Source organism: Actinia tenebrosa, unplaced genomic scaffold (assembly GCF_029948245.1).
Source record: "Actinia tenebrosa isolate PJP-AT-01 unplaced genomic scaffold, QUT_ActTen_1.0 PGA_scaffold2__45_contigs__length_23673736, whole genome shotgun sequence".
NCBI classification, from domain to species: Eukaryota; Metazoa; Cnidaria; class Anthozoa; order Actiniaria; family Actiniidae; genus Actinia; species Actinia tenebrosa.
Genome location: NW_028292579.1, coordinates 18,367,378 through 18,394,064, shown reverse-complemented (window position 1 = coordinate 18,394,064; position 26,687 = coordinate 18,367,378). Strand labels below are relative to the sequence as shown.

Sequence of the window (26,687 nt, the reverse complement as noted above, 5' to 3'; positions counted from 1 at the left end):
GGTTTAGGTTTGTTTTATTGATATATATTCTATTATTATTCAATCAATAGAGATTCATTTTAAAAGTGGGTTTAAAAGGGATTTCCCCCTTTTATCAAAGCATGTTTTTTCACATTTCTGTGGCTTAGCTGCAGGGCTGAGTTGTTCAGTCAGCAAGATTAGCATTAAAACCTGCATTAAATCATGAGTGAAGATTGTTTTGGTATCAAGTCAGTGGTGGATATAACAGAGGTCTACCCTGACCAACTTAGCTGGCACACAACTGTTTCACTCTTACTGTATGTCAGATTTTTGTAAATGTTTGATTTACAGAAGTCAAAACACCATGTCTGGACATATGAAGTATGCTGCAGATACAATATTTGATGCTTTCAAAAATATCCTTCCGTTTAATGCCTCGATGATTTGGATTTATAGAGAAAAAAGAAATATTTTTCAATTAATTTTCATTGTTTTTTTTTTGTTCCCTCGCAAAATATTCAATAAATTATCTATCTTGTGGTCCTTCTACAAATGACCCTCAACTGTGAGACAAATGAATAAGTATAATTGAATAATTATCTAATGTGCTAAGTGGCAGTATTGAGCCCTTAGAAAGTGATAGAAAATGACAAAAACCTTCAATAAATAACACAGCAAAACGAAAGGTGAAGGCCACTGTTTTGATCTGCTGTTTTGAAGTAGTGGACCACTGCCACACTTATAGCATAGCCAATCAGAATGGAGGATTTTTAAAATGTTCAACATATGTAGAGTCAGCACAACAATAAGCCTGTAAAAACTAATAATTAATATTAAACCAAAATAGGAAAAACCAGCACTAATTATTATTTGTGGCATCTCAGGGATTTGTTATTTGCACTTAGGGTTTTTAAATACAAATATCAAATAAAGTTAAAGGTTCATATTTGAACCAATATTGATATGAATGTGGCCCAGGGGGTTGGACTCCGGGAAAAAAGTACCGGGATGCTCGTCATATCTCTTAGGGGTAAAAATTCACGATTTGGTATCTTTTAGGGTGTTAAATGTGAATTTTTGAAAATCAGCATTTTCTGGTATCTCTTAGGGTGTCGGAAAAGGAGAGAAGCGCGCATCGATATGACTTATCCTAGGCACTTTTAATTTAATATTATTTGCTGTGGTATCTCTTAGGGGTTAAAAATCATTCAGCCATGCCCTTTTTTAAAGACTTCCTGTATCTTTTAGGGGTCTTTTGGAAAATTTCCAACGAGCATCCCTGGTACTTTTTTCCTGGTGCCCCCCCCCCCCCCCCCAGGGAATAAGGAAAGAGAGTTATTGGCATATCAAGTATAACAGCTTGTCATCACCCCAAAAGGACCCAAAACATTCCCTGCAATACACCGTACCCAAACTCTATAATGGGTATTCACCTCCAAACCATCAGTGAACAAATATTCTGTGAAAGGTAGCAAATAAGGCATATAATCATCATTTTCTGCCTTTTGAATCCAAACTTCATACTTGATATTTGTATCAAAATATTTCACATTTATTGGCTTTTTCCAGGACACAAAAAGTGATGGTTTATTTGAACCATTAGTTCCAGAAGACCCAGTACATGTGACATTTATAACCTTCGAAGGGTGTAATCTTTGGTTATGTTTACTACTAAAACCTTTTGCAATAAGTTCTCCACGTGTATGGAAAGCATCACCCATAACTTCAAGAAAAGAATCTTTGTCAACAAGGGTATCCTGATAAATTCTGTAAAGCCAGAATGAATTACTGCAACAAAGATGAGGAGGAACCTCAGTCGTACTTGTTATTAACTCTTGTTCCTCCTTACTCAGATGCATGATTCCACCAATTTCAGATGGATCATATGGATGGGTAACTGAATTCTCAGGGATAGTATTCCTCCATGATGTGTAGATAAGATTCATTCCTGGTAGTGTGGCAAGTGTTTTGTATGGTTGGTAGTTCTCAGGATTAATTGCATATGGGAACATTTCGACGATCACACCACCTAGCGGTAAAAACATTGACATTACAAGTGCTGATCCATGCATCCCAACCAAAGCTGATGCCTTGGAAATAATTCGTATAAGTTGCTTTAAAGAGTGTGTCTCCATACTCACTTGAACAACTCTCTTGTTGAATTTTTTTGCCATCGCTATGGTTATATCTGCTTCATTTATTATGAGGCGATTATGTTGCCTTAAGAAAAACACAATATAGTCAACATCTGTATTATCAGTTGGTTCATATATCCCCATTCTCTCTTTGATAAAACTTGTGAATTCTCTCATTTGTCCGCCAGTTATTTGAATCCTTGGTAAAGGGCCTTGGGGAATTTTAAAGCCATATTGATACCATGTAGTGAATTTTGAAATCCCAACAATAGCATGTTGAAAACACTTTAATCTATTATTCTTAATAATATCTTGTTTTAGTAAAGGCTTGGAATGACTAAAAAGTTTATAAAGCTCAAAATATGGCCCTTGTTCCCATCCTTCCATGAATACAACTCTAGAATTGAGATCAAGAGGTTCAATTGTTTTTCCATTTGTGTACTGCTTCATAGTGTGAAACAATGGAAGTAAATCATCGTGGAAAACATGCATTATATTCTCACTATTAAAACGATGAAAAATAAAGCTAACGCCATCGTATACAGTAATATTGGTGAACGAATTTAGTAGTGAAGATGTTGGAAAGTCAATGAAGTTGAAGTATTGAGTATTATGGTCGTCAATGGATGACATATCCAGCAAAGCAGGACTAAACCGGTCTTGAGGAATGCCATCTAGCACAGTCTTATCACCATGAAAGAATATATATTCTTTGTAAATAGGATGATAGCAGAGATTTCTGAATTTACAGATACGATCAGTCTTGTTGTAACCTGTACACCAGACACTTGAACCACCCATCAAACCATCAATGAACGACGACACTTCCTTAACCTTCAAGACCTTGGAGTTTGGATTTTCCCTGTATAGACGTCCTTTTGTTAGTTTAGTTTCTTGAACGAAATTGTAAACTAACTGCATGATGAAAAATACGCTAATATGTAGCACGATTGGTAGAAATAAACTAAAATTCATAGTGACTTGACTTCAGTTAACTTTATAGCAGATTAGATTGTGGTGTGGGATTCCTGTGGTGTTTTTCTAACACAGGAAGTCCATTACGTCGATTACGTTAAATATGTTTCAATATAAAAAAGAGTGATTCTTAAAAAATAAAAAGCAACATGCAAGAGAAAAACACACTAGCCGTCATAATAATGACCGTTAAAAACTGAAATCGATGCTGGCTAATTGCCAGAGAACTGCCAGAGTACATTTCTAGGCTTTGGGGTTCCTGTGCCTTTGTTGAGGCATTCATAAATACCAACAGGCAACCCAGAATACTAGTATAAAAATGCTTCGTAATGCAAAATTATCAATTAAAGTTTTATGTAAGTATATGGGGTTTACAATTCTGGGAAAATGAGACAAAGGTTTCAAATCTGAGTTGAAACTTTATCTCACAGACAACATACCGGAAATGACTACTGGGTAGTTAGCCGTACGTGATTAATAATTACTGGGTAGCCTGTTGGGATACGGGAAAGTCCCTATTTCTGAAAAAAATGTATGAGGGGAAATTTCCCTTGTGACTAACTCATCGTTTTTTTGCCACTTTCGTCTTCCTCAAACTGATCAGAACGAAGAAAGACCTACCATCGCGAGCCAAGGTAAATTAGTTTTTTAGATGAAAACATTAGAATGGCGTAGTCGTTTAATTTAACTCAACTTGTTTATCTTACCAAAATCGTTCTCTCTTGCGTTCATGCAACTTTATTTCGTAGAATTCAAACCCATATTTGGCATATTTGATGATTAGACTTTTAGAAATTTTAACATGTTAATATGGTACAAAAAGATGTAGTACAGATCTTTAAAATTTGTTAGAAAGATTGAAGCTTATGTAAGGTTTTCAGCTTTTTTAGCTTAAAACGTACAATTCTTAGTTTATGCTTTTTCGTGATATGAAAGTCGTTTTCCGGTAACAAAGTTTCCAGGAATAAGTGAGGATGGGATGTAATATAATTTGGCCGGAGACACAGAACACAAAGTCGATTGTAAAGCATGGACTTATAATAAACAGTCGAACTAGATCGTGAGGAGGTTAAAATCGTATCACGGAAATAAATTATTACATGCCAGTTCTGCATCCTCTTGGCATCCAATTTATTAATTACTCTGCAAGAGATTTTTTTTTCCTGCCCTCTGAGTAACAGGCAAGAGGTCCAGGGGAGAAAAATAGCATTTTTTCACGTTGTCCCATGTACTTTAGCTAATTGTCTCACTCATGATCAGGCTGGCAAATTTGGGATAACTCCCGGGGGTTCTCCGCCAGGATTTGGGTAGGGGTGTTCCGCTGGGATTCTGAAAGGGGTACCCTGTTTATGACAAAAAAACTCAAATTCGTAGACCCTGTTTATGACAAAAGGTATAATTAATTGCACCGAGTTCCTGTTTCTATTATCATGCCAGCTCGCGTATCGCTTTTTGAAGACTATAGTAACCAGTTTCGGTCAATACGAAATTAGAAACCCTGAATATGACAAGAAACTCAGGAAAAAATTTGGAACTTGAGTGAAATTGCATACCCTGTTTATGACAAGAAGCTCAAGGTTTCAAAGGTTTGGGTCACTGGTTTGAGCCCTGCAGACATCACATGTAAATAGAGGTTTTGCACCATCAACGTGCTGGGGCGCATAATACAGCTTGGACTGCCAGTGGTTAGATGCAGAACAATAGAATCCCTTTGCTCTCAGGAATTGAATTATTTTTTTATGTAAAACGATCGTATTGTACCTGGCATCTAACATGGCTGCTGTGATGTAATGGTGCAAAGCCCCTGTTTGTTTGATGTGTTGTTCTCTCCTATGCTACAGGGGTTTTCTCTGGGTTGTCCAATTTCCTCCTTTAGTGATAATCAACATGTGATAAATGGCATGAGTTAGGAGTTGTGTGCATATAGAGCACCGAGTACGTGTAGCTGGTAGTGTGTGTGAGTGAAAAGTGTCTCCAATTAGTGTGAAAGCACTTGAATGGCTAGATACTTAAATAAAGATATGTTTATTTATTCATTTAGAAAAACATTCTAATGGGTGACATTTCAGAGTTGTCGTGACACCATAATATCAACTGAAGCTACTGCGTTAGAACAAAAAAAATAATGCTTAGTAACGATCAGAAATAATTGCAAAAAATATTCAATACTTGTTTGTATAACATTTTGCTCTTTCAGATATATCATAAGGATTAGAGAATGATGATGAGACCATTTCCAAAATCCATTTGTTAGATTGATTCTTTGAGTCATATATAATGAAAAGAAGCAAAACCAGAGAAATTGAAGGAAAGTATAAAGTTTACGAGTGCAACCTGTCTTCTCCTTCCATCCCAAGAGGCAATCATTACGGCATATCCCACTACAAGTTGAAGGGAGCACCATTGTCAATGAAAGCAACGTGAAAAATCTGTTCGATTACCAGAGAAATTCATAAATTTACGAGTATTGTTAAAAGCGTTTTTTTTGGGAGGGAAACCAGTGTAGTTTAAACAAGATGTCTAGAAAGGACGAAATAGATTGTCCAACTTCTGAAGTTGGTAGTAAATCTTCTTTCAATGATAACCCAGCATCAACCATGGGAAACCCATTAATTTTACCAAAACAGTCACAACAATATTTCATAAGACCCACAGTGCCGATGGCCACATTGTCTACTAACACCACAACAGTTCCATCGGGAAGTTATATACAATCTCCTATATCATCACCAACAAGAAGTCCTCCACCACCATACGGCGGATCCAGCAGCCCTTTGTCAGGTAATGACCATTTATATATCAGGATTTCATTATTTTATTCAAATTGTTGGTGCATTTTGATGATTTAATGAGGGAATCCATTATATTGTCATTAAGCCTGGAAACACTAATAACATTAATGATCAAATAATACAGTGGGACTACTGTAACCCCCACCTGGTTAGCTCAGTTGCTAAGAACAATGGTCTGTTGTGTGGGAGGTCGTAGCTCAAGCTTCAGCCAGACCAACACTCAAGGTCTTAAAATAACTGAGGAGAAGACCCTGTCTCCCAACCCTTCCTAACCTGCAGTAAAATGGGGGACATAAAAGAACCTGTTGAATTATTCGTTAAGACTAGGGAATTGTTTCCTGGTTCAACAGCCTATCCCAATCTGGAGGCATAACACTAATGTACTATGTCACTCATGATTTTAAGCAGCACTGCTGCTATTAGTGCCTTGATATGCAGCCAATAAAGTTCTCCACTGATCACAGATATAAAGACAATGTGATATGTGCTATATAAGAACTTCCTATTACTATTATTACTATTACTTAGACAGCAAGAACCAATCAAATTGTTTAATAAAAACAATACATTCCAACTTTGGGTAGTGTAGCCAATCAGAAAGCAGCAGAAAACAATAGCCTTTCAACATATCTTTTTATTCCCACGAGAAAATGACAATGGCTCTAGGTTTCTGATTGGCTCATCTGTTTTCATTCTACATTTTAATTGGTTCTCTAACTGGTCTAAGTGGCACTGGTTATAGTAGTTGCTCTGTAAAGTGATTTTTGACTTTCATTTACTGGTTTGATTTTCTGTTTAGATAATCCTATGCATGGAAAGGTCAAATTCCAAATCATGAGAAGAAAGACTAGAATGCTTCCTAATCCCAAGAAAGCACACTCCATTGAAATGAGAATTATTGAAACCAGAGAAACATTCACCGAAATCTATCTTTCTGGAGCAGAGTCCGAAAAACGTGAATTTTGCAGACACTTGATTGATGAAGATGCTCCAATCAATACCAAGTACAAGGAGCTTGATTTGGACTCTTTGTTGAAACAGAACTTGGTAAGGATAAAGAATAATTTTGAATCCTATTTGATCTTATAGCAGGTTGCACCATGTACATGTCCATGTTATATCATCATCATCATTCTTATTCTCATTATTACTATTAACAGGTTCAATCCAGAGTTACATACCTTGTCCAAGCTCTAGGCATCCAAGAAAAATACGCATCAAACTTGATCAAGGACGTTAGACCTCAGTTTTGGAGAACTGTTAAATTCACCAGCAGTTTATGGAAAACGTACCTGGAGAACATTAACGGTAGTGTAGAAATCCTAATGAAAATGGGATACACTAAGCGTCTCAAGGATGGACTCTCATTTCCTGACGATATAAACGAACCAGATATTGTACGCGTCAAAGAAATTGCCGCGGATTTGTATTTAGCGAAAATTGAAACAGATGACTTGATTCAAAACAGGCACCCTTATTACGTCATCGCGTCAAGCCAAAGGGAAGCATCCTCTGGGCCGTCAAAAGTAAGTCAAAATTGCAATAGATAGAAAAATATAAAATGCCTTTCTACTTTTAATGGCAATTCTCTATAGCAGGGTACTATAGATTCGTACAATTTGCCATCGTGACAAAAGCAGGCGTAGCTCAGTTGGTTAGTGCGCGGCTTTCAGAGCTAGAGGTCCACGGTTCGATTCTCAGCATCTCTTAAATAAGCCTGAAGCGAGATGACGTTTTACCCCCGTCTCTAGACCATAATCCTTTTCACATTGCTTTTGTTCTTTAATTATAACTTTTGTTCCTGTATTCTCTAAGGAATCAAAAATTTTAATATGAAAGACTTTTAAAAACTATTATGGTATAGAGTCGGGAGTAAAACGTCATCTCGCTTCAGGCTTATTCCGACCAGCGAGGTCGGAAATTAATTTTTCCGAATTTAATTCCAAGGGTCTCTCGCCCGGAATAACCTCGTTCCCAAGCACTATAACTTATCTATATTTCTATATCTTCATGTATTTCATTAGTGCCATGCGGTCCACATATTCTCATCGTTTTATATAAAGGACTCTTAAAGGGGCACTTGGATGAAAATGGATAAAAATTGGAAATGACTTTAAACTTAATTAAACGTATTTATGTGGCCCCAATCGTAGCCAAGCAACATATGTTCTTCACAGTAAAATGTCTCAGATAAAAGTTATCAATTTTATTCAGCATCTAAATTGTTAAGTAAATGACGTCATTAACTCAACCCTATTGTTCTTTTCTCTTTTAACCCAAAATTTCTCAACTGCAAGTGGCTCCCAGGCGAAAATGTTCACTAATCTGGTTTACATAGTTATAATTGAATCAAATTGTCCACAAATACTTCAATTATTCGGACTTTCAAAAATTGGGGCGTTTTCATCCAAGTGCCCCTTAAAAACTCCAGTGTATGCGCGCTTAGCCTTGAATCCAGGAGTTGCTTGTTTTGTTATTCTAAGTTCTGCTATTGTTTACGATCTCAGAAGTGAGGCTAAGCCCGCTACACTTGAGTTTTATGAGTCGTCATCGAGCATTGATTGTTTCATAGGGTAAAGTGTGCACCTTAGAATGCTTGAAAACAAGCTCATGTCTCGGGAGAATTGGGCAACTACTCCTTGCTGCTGCAGTTTCAAAGCAAGATAAATTATCTTTAGAATAGGTTTTGGTTGGCGTCGGCCATAATATTTTCAAGTCATAAAAATTCCTTAAACACCTTGTAAAAAAGTTTGTAGCAGTACTGAAATTTCGGACGTAAGTCCTTCAAAGTAAAATTTTTTTACACGAAGCATAATGCTGTTTTAATATTTTAGGAAAAGATACGTGCTCCAACTGGAAAAGAAATCTCCACGAGTGAAGACAGTGATTCTGAATACGAAGATGCTAAAGATGGATTATCGAATGAAGATGATACCATCTCTGCACAACAAGTACCTGTCGCTACCTTGAAGCAGGCTATCTCTTCTCCTCCACAAGAATGTTTTGTTTGTGGAGAGAAAACAGTAGCTTGGTTTTGCAAAGATTGCAAAGAGCACTTCTGTCAGGACTGCGACGTGAAATTTCACAGTCGTCATGACAGAAAAAACCATGACCGTCAAAGATTCGGAGGCGAAACCCCCGTGACTACGTATACCAGTACATCGAAAAGTTCTGGAGACGAGATTGTCTCGCCAACAATGAGAAAGCACGAAAATATCGTTTCCCAAAGGCCATCACCCACAAGACTGGAGGACGATGGTATTAAGTATGTAGTCATTGGGCTTTCTGTTTTTATTTAGCAATAGAGCTTAAGTGTGACGTTACTCGTATAGAAAAACGACTCCCGGGTCCAGAATGAAAAAAAGATTTTTCTTACTTTTTCTACGTACAAGATTTATTGTACAAAGTATTAGTCTTTTCTGGTCTCGAAGGCACCTCGGTAATCTCACTCAGTAACGATTGTAAACAGCGTGGCACCAATTTTCATAAACATGCGCTAAATATTTGGTTTTTCGCTGCCGTCAATCAAACCTAATGAGTCGGCACCTTTCATATTTTTAACAGGCAGTGAATTTTTAACGAGAAAACACTCAGTCCCCCACAATTCTAAATCGGTCTCAGATTTCTGATTTCGGATATCTAACCGACAACGTTTTTTGAAATAGGTGTATACATATGTGGGTTCTCGATCATATCCAACAAGTTAATTTACTAACATATGTTTTGTTGAACACAAAATAAGAACAAAAAAGCCTGTTCCAAAGCCACGGAAAAGAATTCCAAGCAAGACCACAAGAGTGTCTAGTCCAGGAAGTATGACTACCAGTGTGTCTAGTCCAGACAGCATGACTACCAGTTTGTATAGTCCAGGAAGAATGCCAATTACGAAACGTTCTGACATGGCTAACAGCCCTAGCGTAGAGAAGCTACCTCCGCCTATCCCTAGCAGAACGATTCAAAGTCCAACAAACTTCAACAAGAATGTGACAAAATCTGGTTCTGTAATTAAAGAAAAAGGTAAAGATCGTCGTTTTTGAGTTTTAGATGCTCTCACGATAGCAGTTTAAAATCAAGATTTTTAACGTGCGATTTGAAAAGTCGTGATTTAAAACGGCTCTTGTGATATTTTTTTCAAACCGCACGAGAACCTATTTGATTTTCTCTTAATGATATGACCATCAAAACCTTTCGATCAAATTGCTTTGTGTTTTTGTTTTTTGTTTTGTTTTTCGTTTTTTGTTTTTGTTTTGTTTTGTTTTGTTTTTGTTTTTATTTTTGTTTTTGTTTTGTTTTTGTTTTGTTTTTGTTTTGTTTTTGTTTTGTTTTGTTTTGTTTTTGTTTTGTTTTTGTTTTGTTTTTATTTTTGTTTTTCGTTTTTGTTTTTGTTTTGCTTTTCGTTTTTTATTTTTATTTTTTGTTTTTGTTTGCTTTGTTTTTCGTTTTTTGTTTTTGTTTTGTTTTTGTTTTTATGTTTTTGTTTTGTTTTTGTTTTGATTTTGGACAGTGACGTGATTTTTTGCTTAGTGATTTAAAAAGAATTAAACCAATCACAATCGAGAATTTTTGATGGTTATAATATTACAGCTGATAAAGAATAAGAACAGTATTAAATACAGTAGATAATCATATTTATGATTACTTTGAACACAGTGCCTCAACAGCCGAGTATACACACCATTGAGCGTGAGATTCTACGGCCACCAAACGTTGCAGAGTACGAACCGATGAAAGAACCGCTGAAAGTACTCTTACAGTCCCAGCAGCAAGAAGAACCTATTTACGAATCACTGAAAAACCCAGAAAACCACATCTATGAAACACTAGATCATCAAAGTAAGTACAGTGTCTTTCAAGTATTACTAAATATGTTACTTAAAACAGTTTCACAATAAATTACCAAATGCCAAACTCGACACAGCTTTCCCTCGTCCTCGGAAGGGCTAATGTTTTCAAACAACTGTCAGGGCAAGTCTAAATCACAGATTGAACCAAGAAACAACCTCTGGGCTGATCTAAGTCAGGGCATGGCAAACTCACAGATCGAACCCTGAAACAACCTCTGGGCTGATCTAAGTCAGGGCATGGCAAACTCACAGATCGAACCCTGAAACAACCTCTGGGCTGATCTAAATCAGGGCATGGCAAACTCACAGATCAAATTGCACGAGTAGGGAGTAGTTTTACTACAAGATAGCTTCAGCATACAACAGCAATGAGTGTTACAGCATTAACACTATCTTTAACATTATCTTGATTGTACGTCAATGTGTTCAACTTATTTTTGATACAGGCAAAGATCCTCCTCCTTTGCCTCCAAAGCCTCCTAAAAGAGAGACTACAACAGCTCCAGTTTACAAAGGCGCGACCACTTGTCCATATTGCTATTGTTTGAATACATCTGATACTGTAAGATGTAACGCGTGTGGAAGGAAATTGCTTGAACAATCCGCAATTCCTGCAAAATCGCCGCACAGACATGAAGAACAAGGAGTAATCCATGACCCATGGCAAAGCGTAAGCCATCCTATTGTTAAGCCACAAGGAACTGTTTCTCCTTTCTCGAAGACCGTGGAAAACCCTCTGTACTTCAACAGCACGCCACAAGCAGGGATTGCGAAAACGCCAAGCCCAGATTTGACCACCACAAGTTCTGAACCGAAATGGGCATGTGAATTTTGTACTTTTTTGAATCCAATGGATAAAACGATATGTGACATGTGTGCAAAGACGAAGTCGGAAGGGGCCAGGGTAGTAGAGCCTAGTCCAGCACCATCGAAGAGTCCCATCACACCTGAACCAATGTCAATACTGTCTCCGTCATTAGCAGTCAAGGTTAGAATGGAAATATTTCCCGGGGGGGAAGGGGGGGGGGGGGTACTACCACCCCAGCTTGGGTAGGGGCGTGCCGCCAGGACCTCAAAACCCTGACCCTATCCCAGACCTAAAATATTGATCTTACATACCCTACCCCAGACTAAAACTAAGAATTATACACCCTACCCCAGACCCAAAAGCCGAAAAACCATACCCTATAGGGCGGCACATACCCGTATAGCAAATATAGGGGAGTGCCCCCCCCCCCCCCCCTCCTCCGGGAAATATTTCCCCCGTTATTTGCTTATAGTTAATAAATTTTACCCTCATTCTCGATAATATTGGACCTCTTTACGTTGGGCGTGATGTTTTACCATTTCAGACCACGTGTCATTCTGAAAATAATTATTACCCAACAGTTTCCTTTTCGGGTCGTCGCGCAATCGCCAATCAAAAATCGCCATTCGCGCCTTCAACCTTTCTTGGAATAACTGTACTCGATTTTAAAAGTTTCTCAAACGTTGATTAAAAACGTTTTTCCACTGATTTCAGCTCCAAGAAGACGAGTTGAAATTGACTAGCGAGGCTTTGCGCACTGCAAGTCAGTCTAAAGTAGTCCAGTCCTTGCAAAAAAAAGAAGAAGAGCTGCTACAAACCAAAGTTAATGACCATAAACAACTGTACAACATACAACAGGGTATGCTTGGTATTGTTTCTCCTACTTTAAGTTATCCCTCGGTGTTTTCATCATCCAGCGAAGGGCAAAGCCCCGAGTTGCTTAAAACATCAAAGGAGATGTACGTATTTAGACGGGAGACAAGTTACAAAGAGATCAGAGAAGCTCGAGAATCTGGACAAGAGTTTGTCAGAAGGATGAAGGTACGTTTGAAGTTCTCTTTGTAAGAACTGTGTTAAATGGGTATATAGACGCGTTCTTGTCCTCGCCTCTGGAGTCTCGGGTTAGGTTCAAGGTTGTGCTCTCAAAATTTCAGGCAAATTGAAATTCAAGGTTGTGTTCTCAAAATTGAGCTTTTTATTTTCACGGCAAGCGATGCACTCCACCAATTACTACTAATAGTCTTCCATTATCTATTTTTTCATGTCCAGGAAGCAGAATCAAAGGGATTTTCTGCTGAAGAATTAAACATTGCGTACACCCTTTCAGTGGACGATCCTCAAGGTCCAGTTCACTGGTTACAGACCAAATGGCTGGATCTTATCCACAAAGTCATGATCAAATTCACAGATCATTCGAAAAAAGAGGATATTGGGAACTTAAGCCCCGAGGAAGCTAGACAGGCCTTGATAGAACGAACCGGGGATGTTGAGAGGGCTGTTGAATTGAGTATCGAGGAGCGTAAGAAAGGGGTCAGTATCGCCAGTAACTGTAATATCAATGACTGTAATATCTATTATAACCGGACCCGAAAAAATAGAGGAAATGATCGAGTTGAGGTTATTAAAAGATATCGTAAATCATGGAAGCTCGCCATTAACTTAGGAAAAAACCCCGGAAATTCCTGTCAAGGGAAAACCAAGTTCTATTTATCGATCGGGAAGTTCCGGAAAACTCGCTCTTCCGACTGAGGTAATTCACTTTTCCCGCTCTTTTCGGTTCTTTCGGTAAACGCGTGTACCATTTTTGAAAGTCAAAGTTTCCCGCTCTTTTTTTACCATTAGCGAATCAAATTTTCTGTTGCTATGTCATAATTAAGATTGGATGGCGTGCATAAAAATGTTGAAAAGCTATTTCAGGGTGCAGGGCATACCATGTACGATAATATAATGGTTTTATCACAACTGTGCTTATCTCAAAATTCAGATTGAGTGTTGCACATGAAACAACGGGTAACGATCCTAATGTTGTAACGCCATCGCGTAAACGTCTGTGGGCTGTTAGTTCATATATACCCCTTGACAGTTCCCTGCGCCATCTTGAAAGGTAGCTGTGCCTTTGCATCGAAGCGAGACGAACGGTGAGTTTGTAATGATAGGGACGTGAATAAAACCGCCATCCGGTTAGCTCAGTTGGTAAGAGCGTCGGTCTGTTGTGCTGGAGGTCGTGGTTCAAGCCTCGGCCGGACCAACACTCAGGGTCTTAAAATAACTGAGGAGAAGGTGCTTTATATCTGCAAATGGTTATAGCTTCACAATGTAAACCTGTATAAGGCGGACGTTAAAGATCCACTAAGACGCTGGTGACGACAACTTCAGTGCCCGTGCTAACCGGCTGCCAGCCGTCCACCTACATTAAACTAATTAACTAACTAGGTGAAAGTCAAATTGAAATACGCACTTGAGCATGCACCTACGTTTTTCACTCGTGACAGCTTCATATGTGCTGTTTTCTACACAGTTACAAGAAGTCATGAACTCAGGCTTCTACCCCAGGATAGAGTGTGTCTCTGCTCTGGATTCAAACGATGGGGACGTCAGCAAAAGCATACAAGACCTACAGGTCATGTCCTTTCAACCCATGCTTCAAAGAATATGGGATACGTGCTTGGCGGATGATGCTGATGGTAACGAGGAATGGTATCTGCGCCGAAATCCTGACAGACAGTTGAGTACTTCACATGATGATGAGCTGTTTGAAGCTATGGTGTCTAACAAAGAACTAGACAGAGATGTAAGTCAGTTTTCTTGTTTTGTGAATTTTAAGAAATGCGGGATACCTGTGTTGACAAGTGAGATGGAATGAGGCGAGCAGAAACAAGGCAATAGACTAGACTCTTCCACAGTCTCTCGCTCGTCCGTTCCGTCTCCACGCTTAGAGACTGTAACGGTACAATGACCGACAGGACTTATGGGTCCCGAAAACTTGGACCCAGCGTGCTTTGGGAACCAAAATACTCGTCCACAGTCTCTCTCGTTTCAATATTTTCAAGATGGCGGCGAAAACGAGAGAGACTGTGGACGAGTATTTTGGTTCCCAAAGCACGCTGGGTCCAAGTTTTCGGGACCCATAAGTCCTTTCGGTCATTGTACCGTTACAGTCTCTAAGCGTGGAGACGGAACGGACGAGCGAGAGACTGTGGAAGAGTCTAGGCAATAGACCAGTTTCGAATTCCAAATTACCGCTGTGTTCCTTGATTACAGACTCATTTACTCAGGCTTAGCCTCGTATCAGTGTCTAAATGTTCATAAACACCAACGGTAAAGTAAAGAATGCACAACTTCAACAATACAAATACTTTGAAACTCGACGGACCTTGAATGGAACACGTGAATATTCTGCACAAACTCGAGGCTAAACCTGTGCAAATGAGTAATCAAGAAACACAGCGGTAATTTGGAATTCGAAACGGGTCTATAGAACTTTATTAGCACAAGTATCCCGCTGATTCTCGTCCCATTTGTGTGGCATTCAGCCCCCCTTCCCCCTCTCCCCCCTTCCCCCTCTCTCCCCCCCCCCCCCCCCCCCACCGAAAAAAAATCTTCACATTTTATGGAACTCTAATGCAATCTCTGGGCTGACCAAACTCAGGGCACGGCTATCTCATAGATTGGATTGTTAGGTTTTTTTACGTATAAAAAGGAGGAAAACCCTCAATTCAAGAGAGGGATAGATCTATCGACTCTACTCACATGATAGAGCCAATAGGTGAGAGGCGAGTTCACTACGGATATACGCCGAATCAAAATATGGGGACCAATTAAAATAACCATTGTTCTTTACTGACTAGTGACTTCCTAGCTTCTCCTCATTCACGAGGCTAGTCAGTCGCTAGTCAGTGCAAAACAATAGTTATTTAAATTGCAAGCCTTGATAGTGACCACAGTGAATCCGTGAAACTTTAGTAATACTAAATAGCACAATTTCATCCAAATTCCATTGTTTTCTATTGTTTAACTAGCACTATTTTGTACTATTTAGTAATTAGTGTTTCACGGATTTACTGTGGTCACTCTAGTATTCCTTTGACTCATCATTACTAGAGACTGAATCCGCATATTGAAGCTATCCTATTTTTGTTTCCTTGACAGCGGCGCATCAGAGTCATCTATGCCGAAAAAAAAATGATCTCATGGGGTCGTGCTGAGACTGCAATCCGATTAATAGACGCGAATTTCCCTGTATTGGATTCTGTAGAGGCAGCTCAAGCAGTTGGAGATTTCGATAGAGCGAAGCAGTTTCTCCAACGTGAATGCATCGTGTGTGCAGATTTTAAATCTGAAAGTCAAGTAAGATAATATGAGTAGAAAATATTCTTCAAGATATTGACGGTTGCGTGGAAAACTGGTAACGAGCAAAACGCGCGCTGAATCATGGGACTATTTTAGGGACGCCATTTTTTTCAACATGGCAGAAAGCTTAGCAAACTTTCTTGAAAATCAGACCAAAAAATAAGTTACACGAGACTCGATTCAAAAACTAAAACCGTGCATGTAAAACAAAAAAGACAAATGGTGTTTCGGCGTGAGCTTTACTTGTTACAAGTTCTTCGCACTGACCTCGAAAAAGCCAATCAGTAGATGAGGTGGAAATGGTGTCTGATTGCACAGACAACCCAAACATGACTTTGAGAAGGCTGTGTGGTCTTTATAGGAAAAAGCAAAGAAAAATAAATGCTTTGTTACAGTAATTACGTCGATTGGTATTAACAGTTCATCACAAAAGGATACTATAAAAGATGAATTAGGACGGCACATCGATCACCTTTACCCATAAAAAAAAAAGAAAAACACAGTAAACTCTATATATTGTCCGTCATTTTTTTTTTTTTTTTTGACCCCCTGGCAAGATGGCCGCCGTATCATATAAGTATTCCATTGGGAAAACATTACTACTAGACGGGTTTGTTGGATTACGAACACTCTTGTTATTATTTTTACAGATGGTGACGATGTTGAATTGTCAGTGTCGTTTCTGTCGTGATTGTGTTAAACAATACGTAACAACCGTGATTCAGGAACAAAACATTATGAAGTTGGTTTGCCCTGATTGTGGCGAGCCTAATAATCTGGACAACGATATAGTGGCTACTGAATACTTCAATAACTTGGACATCATGGTAAGCATTGGTTATATGGCCTTGGGTTATGTGGTATATGGTGTGGTGTGGTGTGGTATGGTATGGTGTGATAATAATGTAGTGGCTACTGAATACTTCAATAACTTGGACATCATGGTAAGCAATAGTTATAGCCTTAGGTTATGTGGTATGTGGTGTAGTGTGGTGTGGTGTAGTATAGTGTGGTGTGGTATGGTGTGATGGGATGGGGTGTTGTGTGGTGTGGTGTGGTGTGGTGTGGTGTGGTGTGGTGTGGTGTGATAATAATGTAGTGGCTACTGAATACTTCAATAACTTGGACATCATGGTAAGTATTGGTTTTAGCCTTGCGTTATGTGGTCTGGGCTGGTGTGGTGTGGTGTGGCGTGGTGTGGTGTGGTGTGGTGTGGTGTGGTGTGGTGTGGGCTGGTGTGGTGTGGTGTGGTGTACTGTGGCGTGGCGTGGTGTACTGTGGTGTGGTATGGTGTACTGTGGTGTGGTGTACTGTTATGTGGTGTGGTGTACTGTGGTGTGGTGTGGTGTGGTATGGTATGGTGTGATAATAATGTAGTGGCTACTAAATACTTAATGTGTTATGGTTTGGTCTAGCGTAAGTGAAGTGTGTATTTAGCGTAACGTAGTATATCACAGTTCAGTGTAATGTGATGTCATATTTCTGTCATAGATTCGTCGTATCGTCGATGAACCGACTCATGATTTGTTTCAACGAAAACTAAGAGACCGAACTCTTATGAAAGAGCCTAACTTCAGATGGTGTTCACACGTAAGTAATGATGAGTGTAGACTACAATAGGGAACACAGTCGTAGAACCTTTTGAATGTTGTTTGAAGATGATTTCATGCAGTGGCGTAGCGAGGTCTTGCTTATAGCAGGGGATGGGGGATGGGGGGGGGGGGGGGGGGGGCAATGCTCTATTTTCCCGCCAAATCCGCAGGAATCCCACATAAATTTATTACATTTTGGTGCCGAAAGCAAACCCCCTCCCTATGCTAGTTATTTTATGTGATGTGATGTGATGAGTATAATTTTCCATTTGTTTCAGTGCTCTTCCGGGTTCATCAATGAGCGACCTGACTTGATTAAAATGGCTTGTCCCAACTGCCGCAAATACACGTGTTTTAAGTGCAAGAAACAGGTACTACGGATTTTATTGAAGTGTGGCACACATTAAAAAATTCGCCTGCGAATTTGCCTACGAGACGTGATTTTGTCTGTATTCCTTTCTCGTGAAATGCGCAATGGACATCAGCGAAGTTCGTCGTGTTTACAGTAGGGGAAGAGCATAAGTAGTGATTTGAGATCCTTCGTCATAGATGAGATTGTTGAAAGTGGTGGGGATATCATAACTTGATTCTTTCCTAGAAAATTTGCAGAAATTGCTCGAAAACTTCCCCCGCCTCCATACTCAACTTTGAACTCAAACCTTCTACTCGCTGCCATAATTTCGAATTGAACGTTGCACGGGAATAGCCGAGAAAGGAATGCAGACAAAATCACACCTCCAAGTGCGCGGAGTCACAGCGTCTCGTAGGCAAATTCGCAGACGAATTTTTTAATGCGTGCCACACTTCAATGAAATCCGTAGTAAGTGAATATTATATTTATGTTGACATCGATATCTTGAAACAGCCTCTCCGCCGATACAAGTCAGTCTATTTAGTAGTCACCTTTGTGCGTGGTTGCTATCGTAAACAAGACTAATTGAGTGATATTTAAGCGTTTTACTGTGTTTTTTCTCTCTTGTTGTACAGTGGGAAGATCAGCACGAAGGAATCACATGTGAACAGTTCGCTGCATGGAAAACAGCTAACGATCCTGAAGCCCAAGCACATGGCCTTGCTGCGCATCTCAAGGAAAATGGAATCGGTAAGGATTTGTTTATTATAATTCTATAGCCAACGCACGTAGCATCCCAGAGGAATTGATGTCCCCTTCCCTCCTTCCCTCCGTCTTTCTCCTCCAGCCCCACCCCCTCCCCCTCCTCCCCATATTTCATGACCGCTCCCTTACGGAGGGCCTTCAGATATTCCATCGGCAGAAGTGTATGAAATGTTGGGATTACTTATAATTTTAATATTGTTGTCGTTGTTATAATGTAGTGTAATAACAGTGGTTTTTATCGTCCTCAGAATGTCCTAATTGCAAGTTTCGCTATGATCTGGCCAAAGGAGGCTGCATGCACTTTAAGTGTAACCAGTGTTCGCATGAATTTTGTAGCGGCTGTTATCAACCTTTTAGACAAGGAAACGTAAGTTCTTAAAGCTCATCTAACAATTAAAGATAACGAGTCATTTACCGATTGAATTTAGAAACAGAAGCTTGCGATGTTTCGACTGGAACTACTCTTCTTCAAATCTTCGCTAGTTTTCAAGCGCATCCCTATCCATCATTATTACTCAAGTGTATGTGACGTAATTCGAGCGAAAAACGACTGGGAATCCTATCCTGGGAATAAATTATGGCAAGATTTTAGCGATATTTTTGTGTGATTGCACCCAGAAAATACGTCACAACGTATACGTCCCTATAGGGACTTGGAGCGGGGAGAGATTACATAATAGAGAGTTTTAGATTGACTTTTTTTCTCCCCACAAACGGCAAACGTGACCACGTTTTCATAGTTTTCCTGTATTTTTACTTTTACAAACCTTCTCACCAAAGACAAATATTCTTTTGTTTTTCTTCTACTTGGACTTTTTTACGATACTTTTTAAGCTATTTAAAATAATTTTTAAATGGTCAACTGACGTTTCACGTTTGCCGTATGAACGTAAATCTAAAACTCTCTATTGTCGGGGGGGGGGGGGGGGGGGGGGGGAGGTTTCTAAAACAATAAATATCAAGAGTTTGACAAAATATTTTGAAAGTTTCAATCCTTATCTCTGAACTGATTCGTTCCTTTATTTGTTCCATTAGCATTGTCCTGTATCAAACAGATGTGCAGGTAGAGGTCTTCACGCTCACCACCCTAGGGACTGTCTGTTCTTTTTGAGAGACAGAGAACCAGAAGAATTGAAAAAGCTTCTTGATGAACATAATGTACAGTACAACACTGAACCTCCTCAGAGGCCTGCGGCAGGTAAGAATGATGTATTATATACTGAACAATAACAGTAGTAGCAGCAACAACACTAGAAGAGGTGACGAAAACAAAAGTAAGAACAACAGCAGTAAAACAGCAGCAACAACAAGAGCCAGAAACAACAATAACGGAACAATAACAAGAGCAGCAGTAAAAGTAGTGAAACAGCAGGAACAACGACGGCAACGACTGCAACAACAGCATCAACAAAAGCAACAGCGATGTTCCTTAATACCCGGAGAACGAAAACACGGTGAAATATATAAACGACATTTTTCAGTAATAACCTCCAGGTATGCCTTCTAGGTGCTGTAAACCACGGATACCAGGAAGGGGAAGAAAGTGAAGTCCAAGGTGCGGCAGCAGCAGCAGCAGGAGGAGGAGCAGCAGCTGATGTAGGACGCTGTAATGTGATGGAACAACGAGAAACTGGTAACGGCTTGCAGGATGTCGAGTGCGGTAGAGAAACTCCTGCTGGATACGCGGGGCTTTGTAGGTAAGGGTTGTGTCTTATCTTTCTTTAGTGACTAAGTACGCGCCTCTCTCTGCTCTCACCTAGTCTTACTTCATGGCCTTGGTGGTGCGTGAACTTCAATAGAGACCTTTAGCAACACGCTCTTACTTCAGTTCGACGTCAGACGTTTTCCTTCAAACTTTCAACATTTATCAAGGCGTCATAACGAAGTTGTCGTTGGAAGAGTGGCCATATTGAATTTCATTGATGCCGAGTGTTTCTCCGTGTTTGCTGGCGTTTTTCGGGGCCTGATTTCTAGCGGTCAAGTGGTTAGAGTCAGCGGTAAACACGATGCTAAAAGTCTCTATTAATATCCTGAAATGAACCTCTCTATTGATCTATGTCAGGCCACACTCACTCATTCACAATTCAAATTGAATATCTACAGCCATTAGATGAATAGTTAGTGCGCCATGACTTTTTACTAACTCAGAATTTTCAGCATTGATTCTAAATTAAGTGAATGGTTGAATGGTAAAATATGTTTATATGGTTTGAGTGATGCGCATCTTGGTTTATGCTTCCAATATGTTAATGATGTGACGTCAAAGGAAGCAATATTAAATATACAAAACTATTCTTGGGCAGTGAAATATCCTGTATGGAACATCATTGTCTTACTCGGGGTTTATAGAAAAGTTCTAGCAAAAAAATCTCATAGTAATCAGTGTTTCGATTTCCATGTGATGGCAGATAAACTGAATATAAATATTTTACCATTCAACCATTCACTTAATTTAGAATCAATGCTGAAAATTTTGAGTTAGGTGTCATAGGCACTTAAGTCTTGCGAAGGGAGAAAAACCAGAGAAAAACCTTCAAATCAAGGCAAGAGACCTAACAAACTCTACTCACATGTGATCCCGAGTCCAAGAATCGAACCCGCGTGTCTAGAGCTGAGATGCGAGTGAAGTACTTCTATCAACCCTTAGTTGATGGTCGTTTTACGAGACCCTGAGTGTCTTGTACTGAATTTTCTTTCCAGGTTGCATTTTAAGGAATACCTTGTTGAGAAAATAAACGCGAACCTTATTGATCCACTGGGAATGTTCGATATTAATGATCTAGAGGTTTTGATTAATCGCAACGATCAAGAACCGCCTGCAAGGAAGTCACGAGAGAAAGATGGACCGTTCCGTGAGCGTCTGGTACAGGTAAGCTGTCATGTCAATCTACTTGTTCTGATTTATTAAACCCTGTGAAAAACACACGGGTTGTAGAGCAGTTTCCGTGTGACTGTGAAAAGCGCAGTGCCGTAAGCTTGCCGTGCCGTGCCGTCCGTGCCTTGTTCATACCATGTTCCGGGCATTTGATTGGATGCAGAGTAAATTCTCGAGCAATGTGTTTTGTCTGGCGTATTCCTTTGCTGTGTCACGTCCGTGTTCGTGCCGTGAGCTTTTCACAGTCATACGAAAACTGCCCTAAATAGGTCGTAGTTGTAGCGTTCTCATTGGATGAGCAATATAGAACCCGGAGCAAAACCCTCGAAGCACAGGAGAGAACCAACAAACAACTCACATGCGACACCGAGTCTGGCGGGACTCGAACCCTCGGGTCGCATTGATGAGAACTGTCGCTTTCACTGCTACGCCATCATGAATTCCAAAAAAAAAAAAAAACTATTGACTAAAGTTTATTTTTTTGTTTATTTATATTTAGTTCGTTCAAGCTCATTTTCCATTACCCAATATGCCTCCACGAAGACGAGTACTAAATATAGACGAGGCTGTAGCTGAAGACCAGGTTCATTTAATTTTGAACGAAGAAGAACGGGACGGCCCGCCTCTTGACAGGTTTGCACCTGATGTACAGGGAATAGTCAACGATGCTCTAGTCAATGATGGATTCGATGGGGTCATTCAAGATGATTTACCAGATGATGATCTTAATGATGACTTATTTGATGGTGGTTTACCAGATGATGACATTTATGATGACTTTCCTGATGATGGTTTACCTGATGATGATATTTATGACGGTTACGGTTCTGATTTTTGATACTGACCCATATAAAAAGGTTAGATATCGTTATACACATATATCCTAACCTTAAATCTGCTTGAAATATATAATGAACTTTGCGCACTAGTATACGATATTGAAACTTTTTTCTACTAATCCAGTTTTTGGTTGGACAGACCTTTTTTGAGTAAGATAAAGTGCCAAATGCATTGTTACCTAACTTGGGTGCAAACGTCAAGGTATAATGAACAAAAGTCAGATGTTTATACCAAAGCTTGGCCACAATCATACCTGCGTCATTCAAATGATATTTGAAATAATGACAGCTTTTGGGTCCCATAAGCCTCGTTTAAATTCCGATAAACAGGAAGCACTATGCTTTAACTTGGGTGCAAACGCTAATAAGTCTAATGGCCTTTGGATTTTGTGAAATTCAGAAAAAGGTCTACGAGGGATCATCTGTCGATATCTTTGGTTGTGGAACAAATCATTGAAATAATGGCGCGCTTTTCAAGTTTCTGCTTCCGGCAGCACAACTTTCAGCGGCGCCTGGGTTTTTGTCTTCCTTCAACCAAAATATTGCTAATTCACTTAGAAAGTTGTATATACGAAACTGAAGTCAGCCAAAACAGGAGCTGTTGAGCTGTTGTCTGGGCTGCAAAAACATGTAAAGAGTCTACGAATAATTATATTATTTCGACAGCTCAAAATTAAGTCGACAGCTCAAAGTTATATGTTCTCATGATAGCAAGTATCAATTATTTGACAGATAAATATGGACTTAATTGCTATACTTGGCTGTCCAAGCCTTATCTCTAGGCTTACCTTGCTGAAGGTTTTGTTTTGTTGCATACCAAGCCCGAAATGCACTATGGTCAATGTGAATTCAATCAGAGAAAGGTCACAGAAATATAGAATGTTACCAAACTTCGTCTCTACGTTTTCCGGTATATTTTCTTCTGCGCTGACATGATTTACAATTTGATCCATAATACAATTCAGGCTTGTTGGCATACAACATTAAACAAAACCTACACCAAAGTGTTTTCTTAAATAGACCCTTTGCATGCAGCTCCATCTGGGGGACAAAACAATAAGTTCCAATTCTCAAAAGATTGGAATTCTTTTGTTTTGTCCCCCAGATCGAGCTGCTTTGACGTCATATGCAAGGTGTCTATATCGTAGTAAAGTCGTAGGCCACAAAAGGGCATACGAAGCTTTGATGCCTGTTGCTAGATTTGTGACTATATCGTAGTAAAGTCGTAGGCCACAAAAGGGCATACGAAGCTTTGATGCCTGTTGCTAGATTTGTGACTATATCGTAGTAAAGTCGTAGGCCACAAAAGGGCATACGAAGCTTTGATGCCTGTTGCTAGATTTGTAGTGAGATTGTAGAACATTTCGGTGCCGAATTCGGCGTCGCATAGTTTTAGGATTGTAGTAAATGTATAGGCAACGATAAGGCATGCTAAACGTAAGAGCACGATTATAGGAGACTCCTTGAGAAGGCTTAGAGATTGTAGTCAAGACCGGCCATTTCAGAGGTTGCTGAAATCAACTGGCATAATGTCTAGGTCTTGTAGTAAAATTGTAGGCAATGATAAGGCATGCTAAACATTAGAGTTACATGGTAGGGATTGTAGTCAAGACCGTTTCAAAGGTTGCTGAAATCTTACGGCATAATATATAGTTATTGTAGTAAAATTGTAGGCCATGATACATAAGGCATTATATTCTCTGGATCAAGGTTATAGGAGACTCCTCGAGACTCCAGACATGCTAAGTTCTGGTGTCCAGCAAGTCGGCCACTCAAATAAATGCATTGGTTCTAATTTCTGCTGCCCGAGTTTGCAAATCAGAAATAGTACAGGCGATTTCAATGCATGCTGACTTCATTTTAGTTTTAAAAGCTACTACAAGGAACTAAGATCTAGTTTCATCAGAGTTGTAGCTAGGCCAAATATAGGCCATAAAAGGGCATCCTCAACTCTATTGACTCCTTATATAGTATAACATAGGGAGATCATAGACTATTTCAGGACATCCTGAATTAAATGCCCAAAGTTTACAAGAAATAAGGATTTGACTCCACGAACTTTCAATCTGAAACTCGACCCATGCGGCTGGGTTGACTAAGCAGGGAATGAATTCCCTATTAAGAGGTTAATATGTAAAAATTAACCCAATAACAAGGTCAATATGTAGATATTGAACCTAAGACGTATCCTGATCTATCGGGTTAGTAGCACAGATTTTACGTTATTCTACTACATGCTCAGACTGACAGCCCAATCAATAGCGGGGCTCGACTGTGTCAATAGACATTATTATCTAGAATCAGCACGTTTTTTTCCATATTACCCGCCGGTAATGGCCTCCCGTCTGTGCGATATATGATAGCAAGCACAGATCCCCACGCCTTAGATCTTCCACAGGCAGCCCAACCAACGCAATAAGATATTTGAATAAATTAAGAGTTATCACTATAACAGAGTGCAAACCATATGTCTGTGAAATAATACTAATAGGCACAAAATGACACAAGAATGAAACAATTGAAAACAAAGGAAAAAGATGCGTACAGTGCTATTTAGTTTATTTGCTATTTCACGGATATGTGATTTACACTTAATCACCAATCTCTTACTGAACCATCTGGTAGTCAAAGTTATTGCTTGGGGTGCCTTTGGTTTCGCATAGAAGATAAATAGCGCTAGTTGAGATGCTAAGAATAGAATAGTTTACCTTGTGATCTGGTAATAGAGTAAACAAGGATGTTAAATCTAACAGGGTGTCTAGCAATCCGATGTTCCACGTGCACTTTCCATTTATCCTGTCATCCCTTGAATGTCCCTTTCTTTCCCTTACCGTCACTCCCTACCATTCTTATTTACTCCACTCGCCTTAAATCTCTTTTTATCCACATCCTGTCCTTGCGAAGTCTGATAAATGAAGACTGTTGATGACCTAGGTGTATAGGATGTGGAATATATACCTCTTTAGCTTGAGCGTAAATTTTTGCCCATTTTAAACCACGTGTTATTCCCTTGAGTTTTATTTCTTTGTTTTTGTGCAATTGAAACAAAATCGTATTCTCAAAGTTACAACACGTGGTCTGAAGTTTTAAAACAAATGCCCAAGCTACGTCATCGATTTAAACCCACAATCCAATGCGTAGACGAGGTCGTTAACATTCCTCTAATCTTCGGGACTCGGATTTTGGTTTGCATTGACATCTAGCTTTATAGTTAAGATAGTGTTAGACACAGGTGTTTTGAGTTGGGGTTTGAGTGTTTGAATAGATAAGCTTACATATATATTACCAATAGCAAGGAAGAGGTGCCTTGTGATTTAGTTAATACGGAACGGCAAATAGATTAATAATATAAGGGTAAAATAGTACAATCGCATAGTTTTTACGTGTATAACTTAGCAATCAAGAGTTTGCGATATAGTTAAGGTGCAAAAAGATTGTAATTAGAAAGGTTTCAATCAAAACTGCGTAGAAAATATCGCATCTCGTGCATTCATTTATTATATTCATTTTATGATCTTGTGAGCTTTACTAGCTGCTTCTCACAGCATTCACAAAAGCAAGTAGGAAAGCAAAAATCATTTCTTATAAATCATATTCATCTAGAAATTCTTTATTTTGTGGAGTTTTTCTATAAAGTAATTCAAACTTTTTGGTTATATAAGTATTTGCAATAGTTATATAAGCTCATGTAATAAGCTTTATTCATTCATAAGAGGTAGTCATCAATGAAAATGGGATTCAGATAATTTAAAAAATCTGGAAAAAAAATATTGTAGAATTTGATAGCACTACTGTTAATTAACTTATTATAAATGTTATGCTTCTAATCAATATTGTTTTTGTTAGCAATAATAAAGTTATTTAAAAACAACTCTGAAGTCGTGAATTTCTTCTTGAACGATCCAAAGTAATTTTACTGCAGAATTAAAGCTGGTTGATAGTGGAAGCCTGTCCGATATGGAGAGGATTAAATAGGGGTATACGAATCCGAATACGATTCGCAAAAACATTGCTCGAATTAATCAAGTTGCCTTGTATGTGATTGTGGTTTAGCGATTCTGTGTTTTCCAAACTCCTTAAAGAGCAAAAACCAAAATCCGGGCCAGAAAATGGATTTACCCGCTATCCGCTGCATTTGCAGGATTCGCCAATCGACCCGTACAAATTTTAAATCTGTACCCCAAATCCGGACAAAATTATTTGCGGAATCCAACGATTCGAAGACCAATTCACTCTCCCACCTCTTCCTATAATTTAATGGACAGGTATTCACAGTAGGCCCACAGTTATGGCAAGGGCGAAGCCAAATATTTCAAATGAATATATGAAATTTGATTTCCAAAAGATTTTTTTGTGGGATTATATTATAGTTTCCTTTCCTTCTCTCTCTCTCTCTCTC

The 26,687-nt window shown here is 39.1% G+C and overlaps 2 protein-coding genes across 2 annotated transcripts; one reads left to right on the top strand and one right to left on the bottom strand.

Moving 5' to 3' along the window:
- Positions 1-1,265: 1,265 nt before the first annotated feature.
- LOC116304718 (protein O-linked-mannose beta-1,4-N-acetylglucosaminyltransferase 2-like) lies at positions 1,266-3,103 on the bottom strand. Its single transcript, XM_031714492.2, has one exon. It carries the CDS (start codon positions 3,069-3,071, stop codon positions 1,308-1,310), a length of 1,764 nt encoding a protein of 587 aa, XP_031570352.2. The 5' UTR covers positions 3,072-3,103; the 3' UTR covers positions 1,266-1,307.
- Positions 3,104-3,441: 338 nt separating this feature from the next.
- Positions 3,442-26,159, top strand: LOC116304755 (uncharacterized). The gene is made up of 21 exons (XM_031714537.2): positions 3,442-3,706; positions 5,269-5,852; positions 6,663-6,910; positions 7,024-7,389; positions 8,698-9,128; positions 9,606-9,880; positions 10,514-10,696; positions 11,154-11,695; positions 12,230-12,556; positions 12,785-13,045; positions 14,034-14,306; positions 15,665-15,862; positions 16,516-16,692; positions 17,357-17,455; positions 17,736-17,828; positions 18,445-18,559; positions 18,823-18,941; positions 19,610-19,772; positions 20,082-20,271; positions 21,275-21,443; positions 21,949-26,159. The coding sequence occupies exons 2-21, from the start codon at positions 5,588-5,590 to the stop codon at positions 22,285-22,287; spliced, it is 4,833 nt and encodes a 1,610-aa protein (XP_031570397.1). The 5' UTR covers positions 3,442-3,706; positions 5,269-5,587; the 3' UTR covers positions 22,288-26,159.
- Positions 26,160-26,687: the final 528 nt, after the last annotated feature.

Excerpts from the sequence above, each read along its gene's own strand:
- LOC116304755 (XM_031714537.2), top strand. The coding sequence starts at position 5,588 with ATGTCTAGAAAGGACGAAATAGATTGTCCAACTTCTGAAGTTGGTAGT. Across the intron at positions 10,697-11,153 it reads TGAAACACTAGATCATCAAA|GCAAAGATCCTCCTCCTTTG; the intron begins GTAAGTACAGTG and ends TTTTTGATACAG. Across the intron at positions 12,557-12,784 it reads AGTTTGTCAGAAGGATGAAG|GAAGCAGAATCAAAGGGATT; the intron begins GTACGTTTGAAG and ends TTTCATGTCCAG.
- LOC116304718 (XM_031714492.2), bottom strand. The coding sequence starts at position 3,071 with ATGAATTTTAGTTTATTTCTACCAATCGTGCTACATATTAGCGTATTT.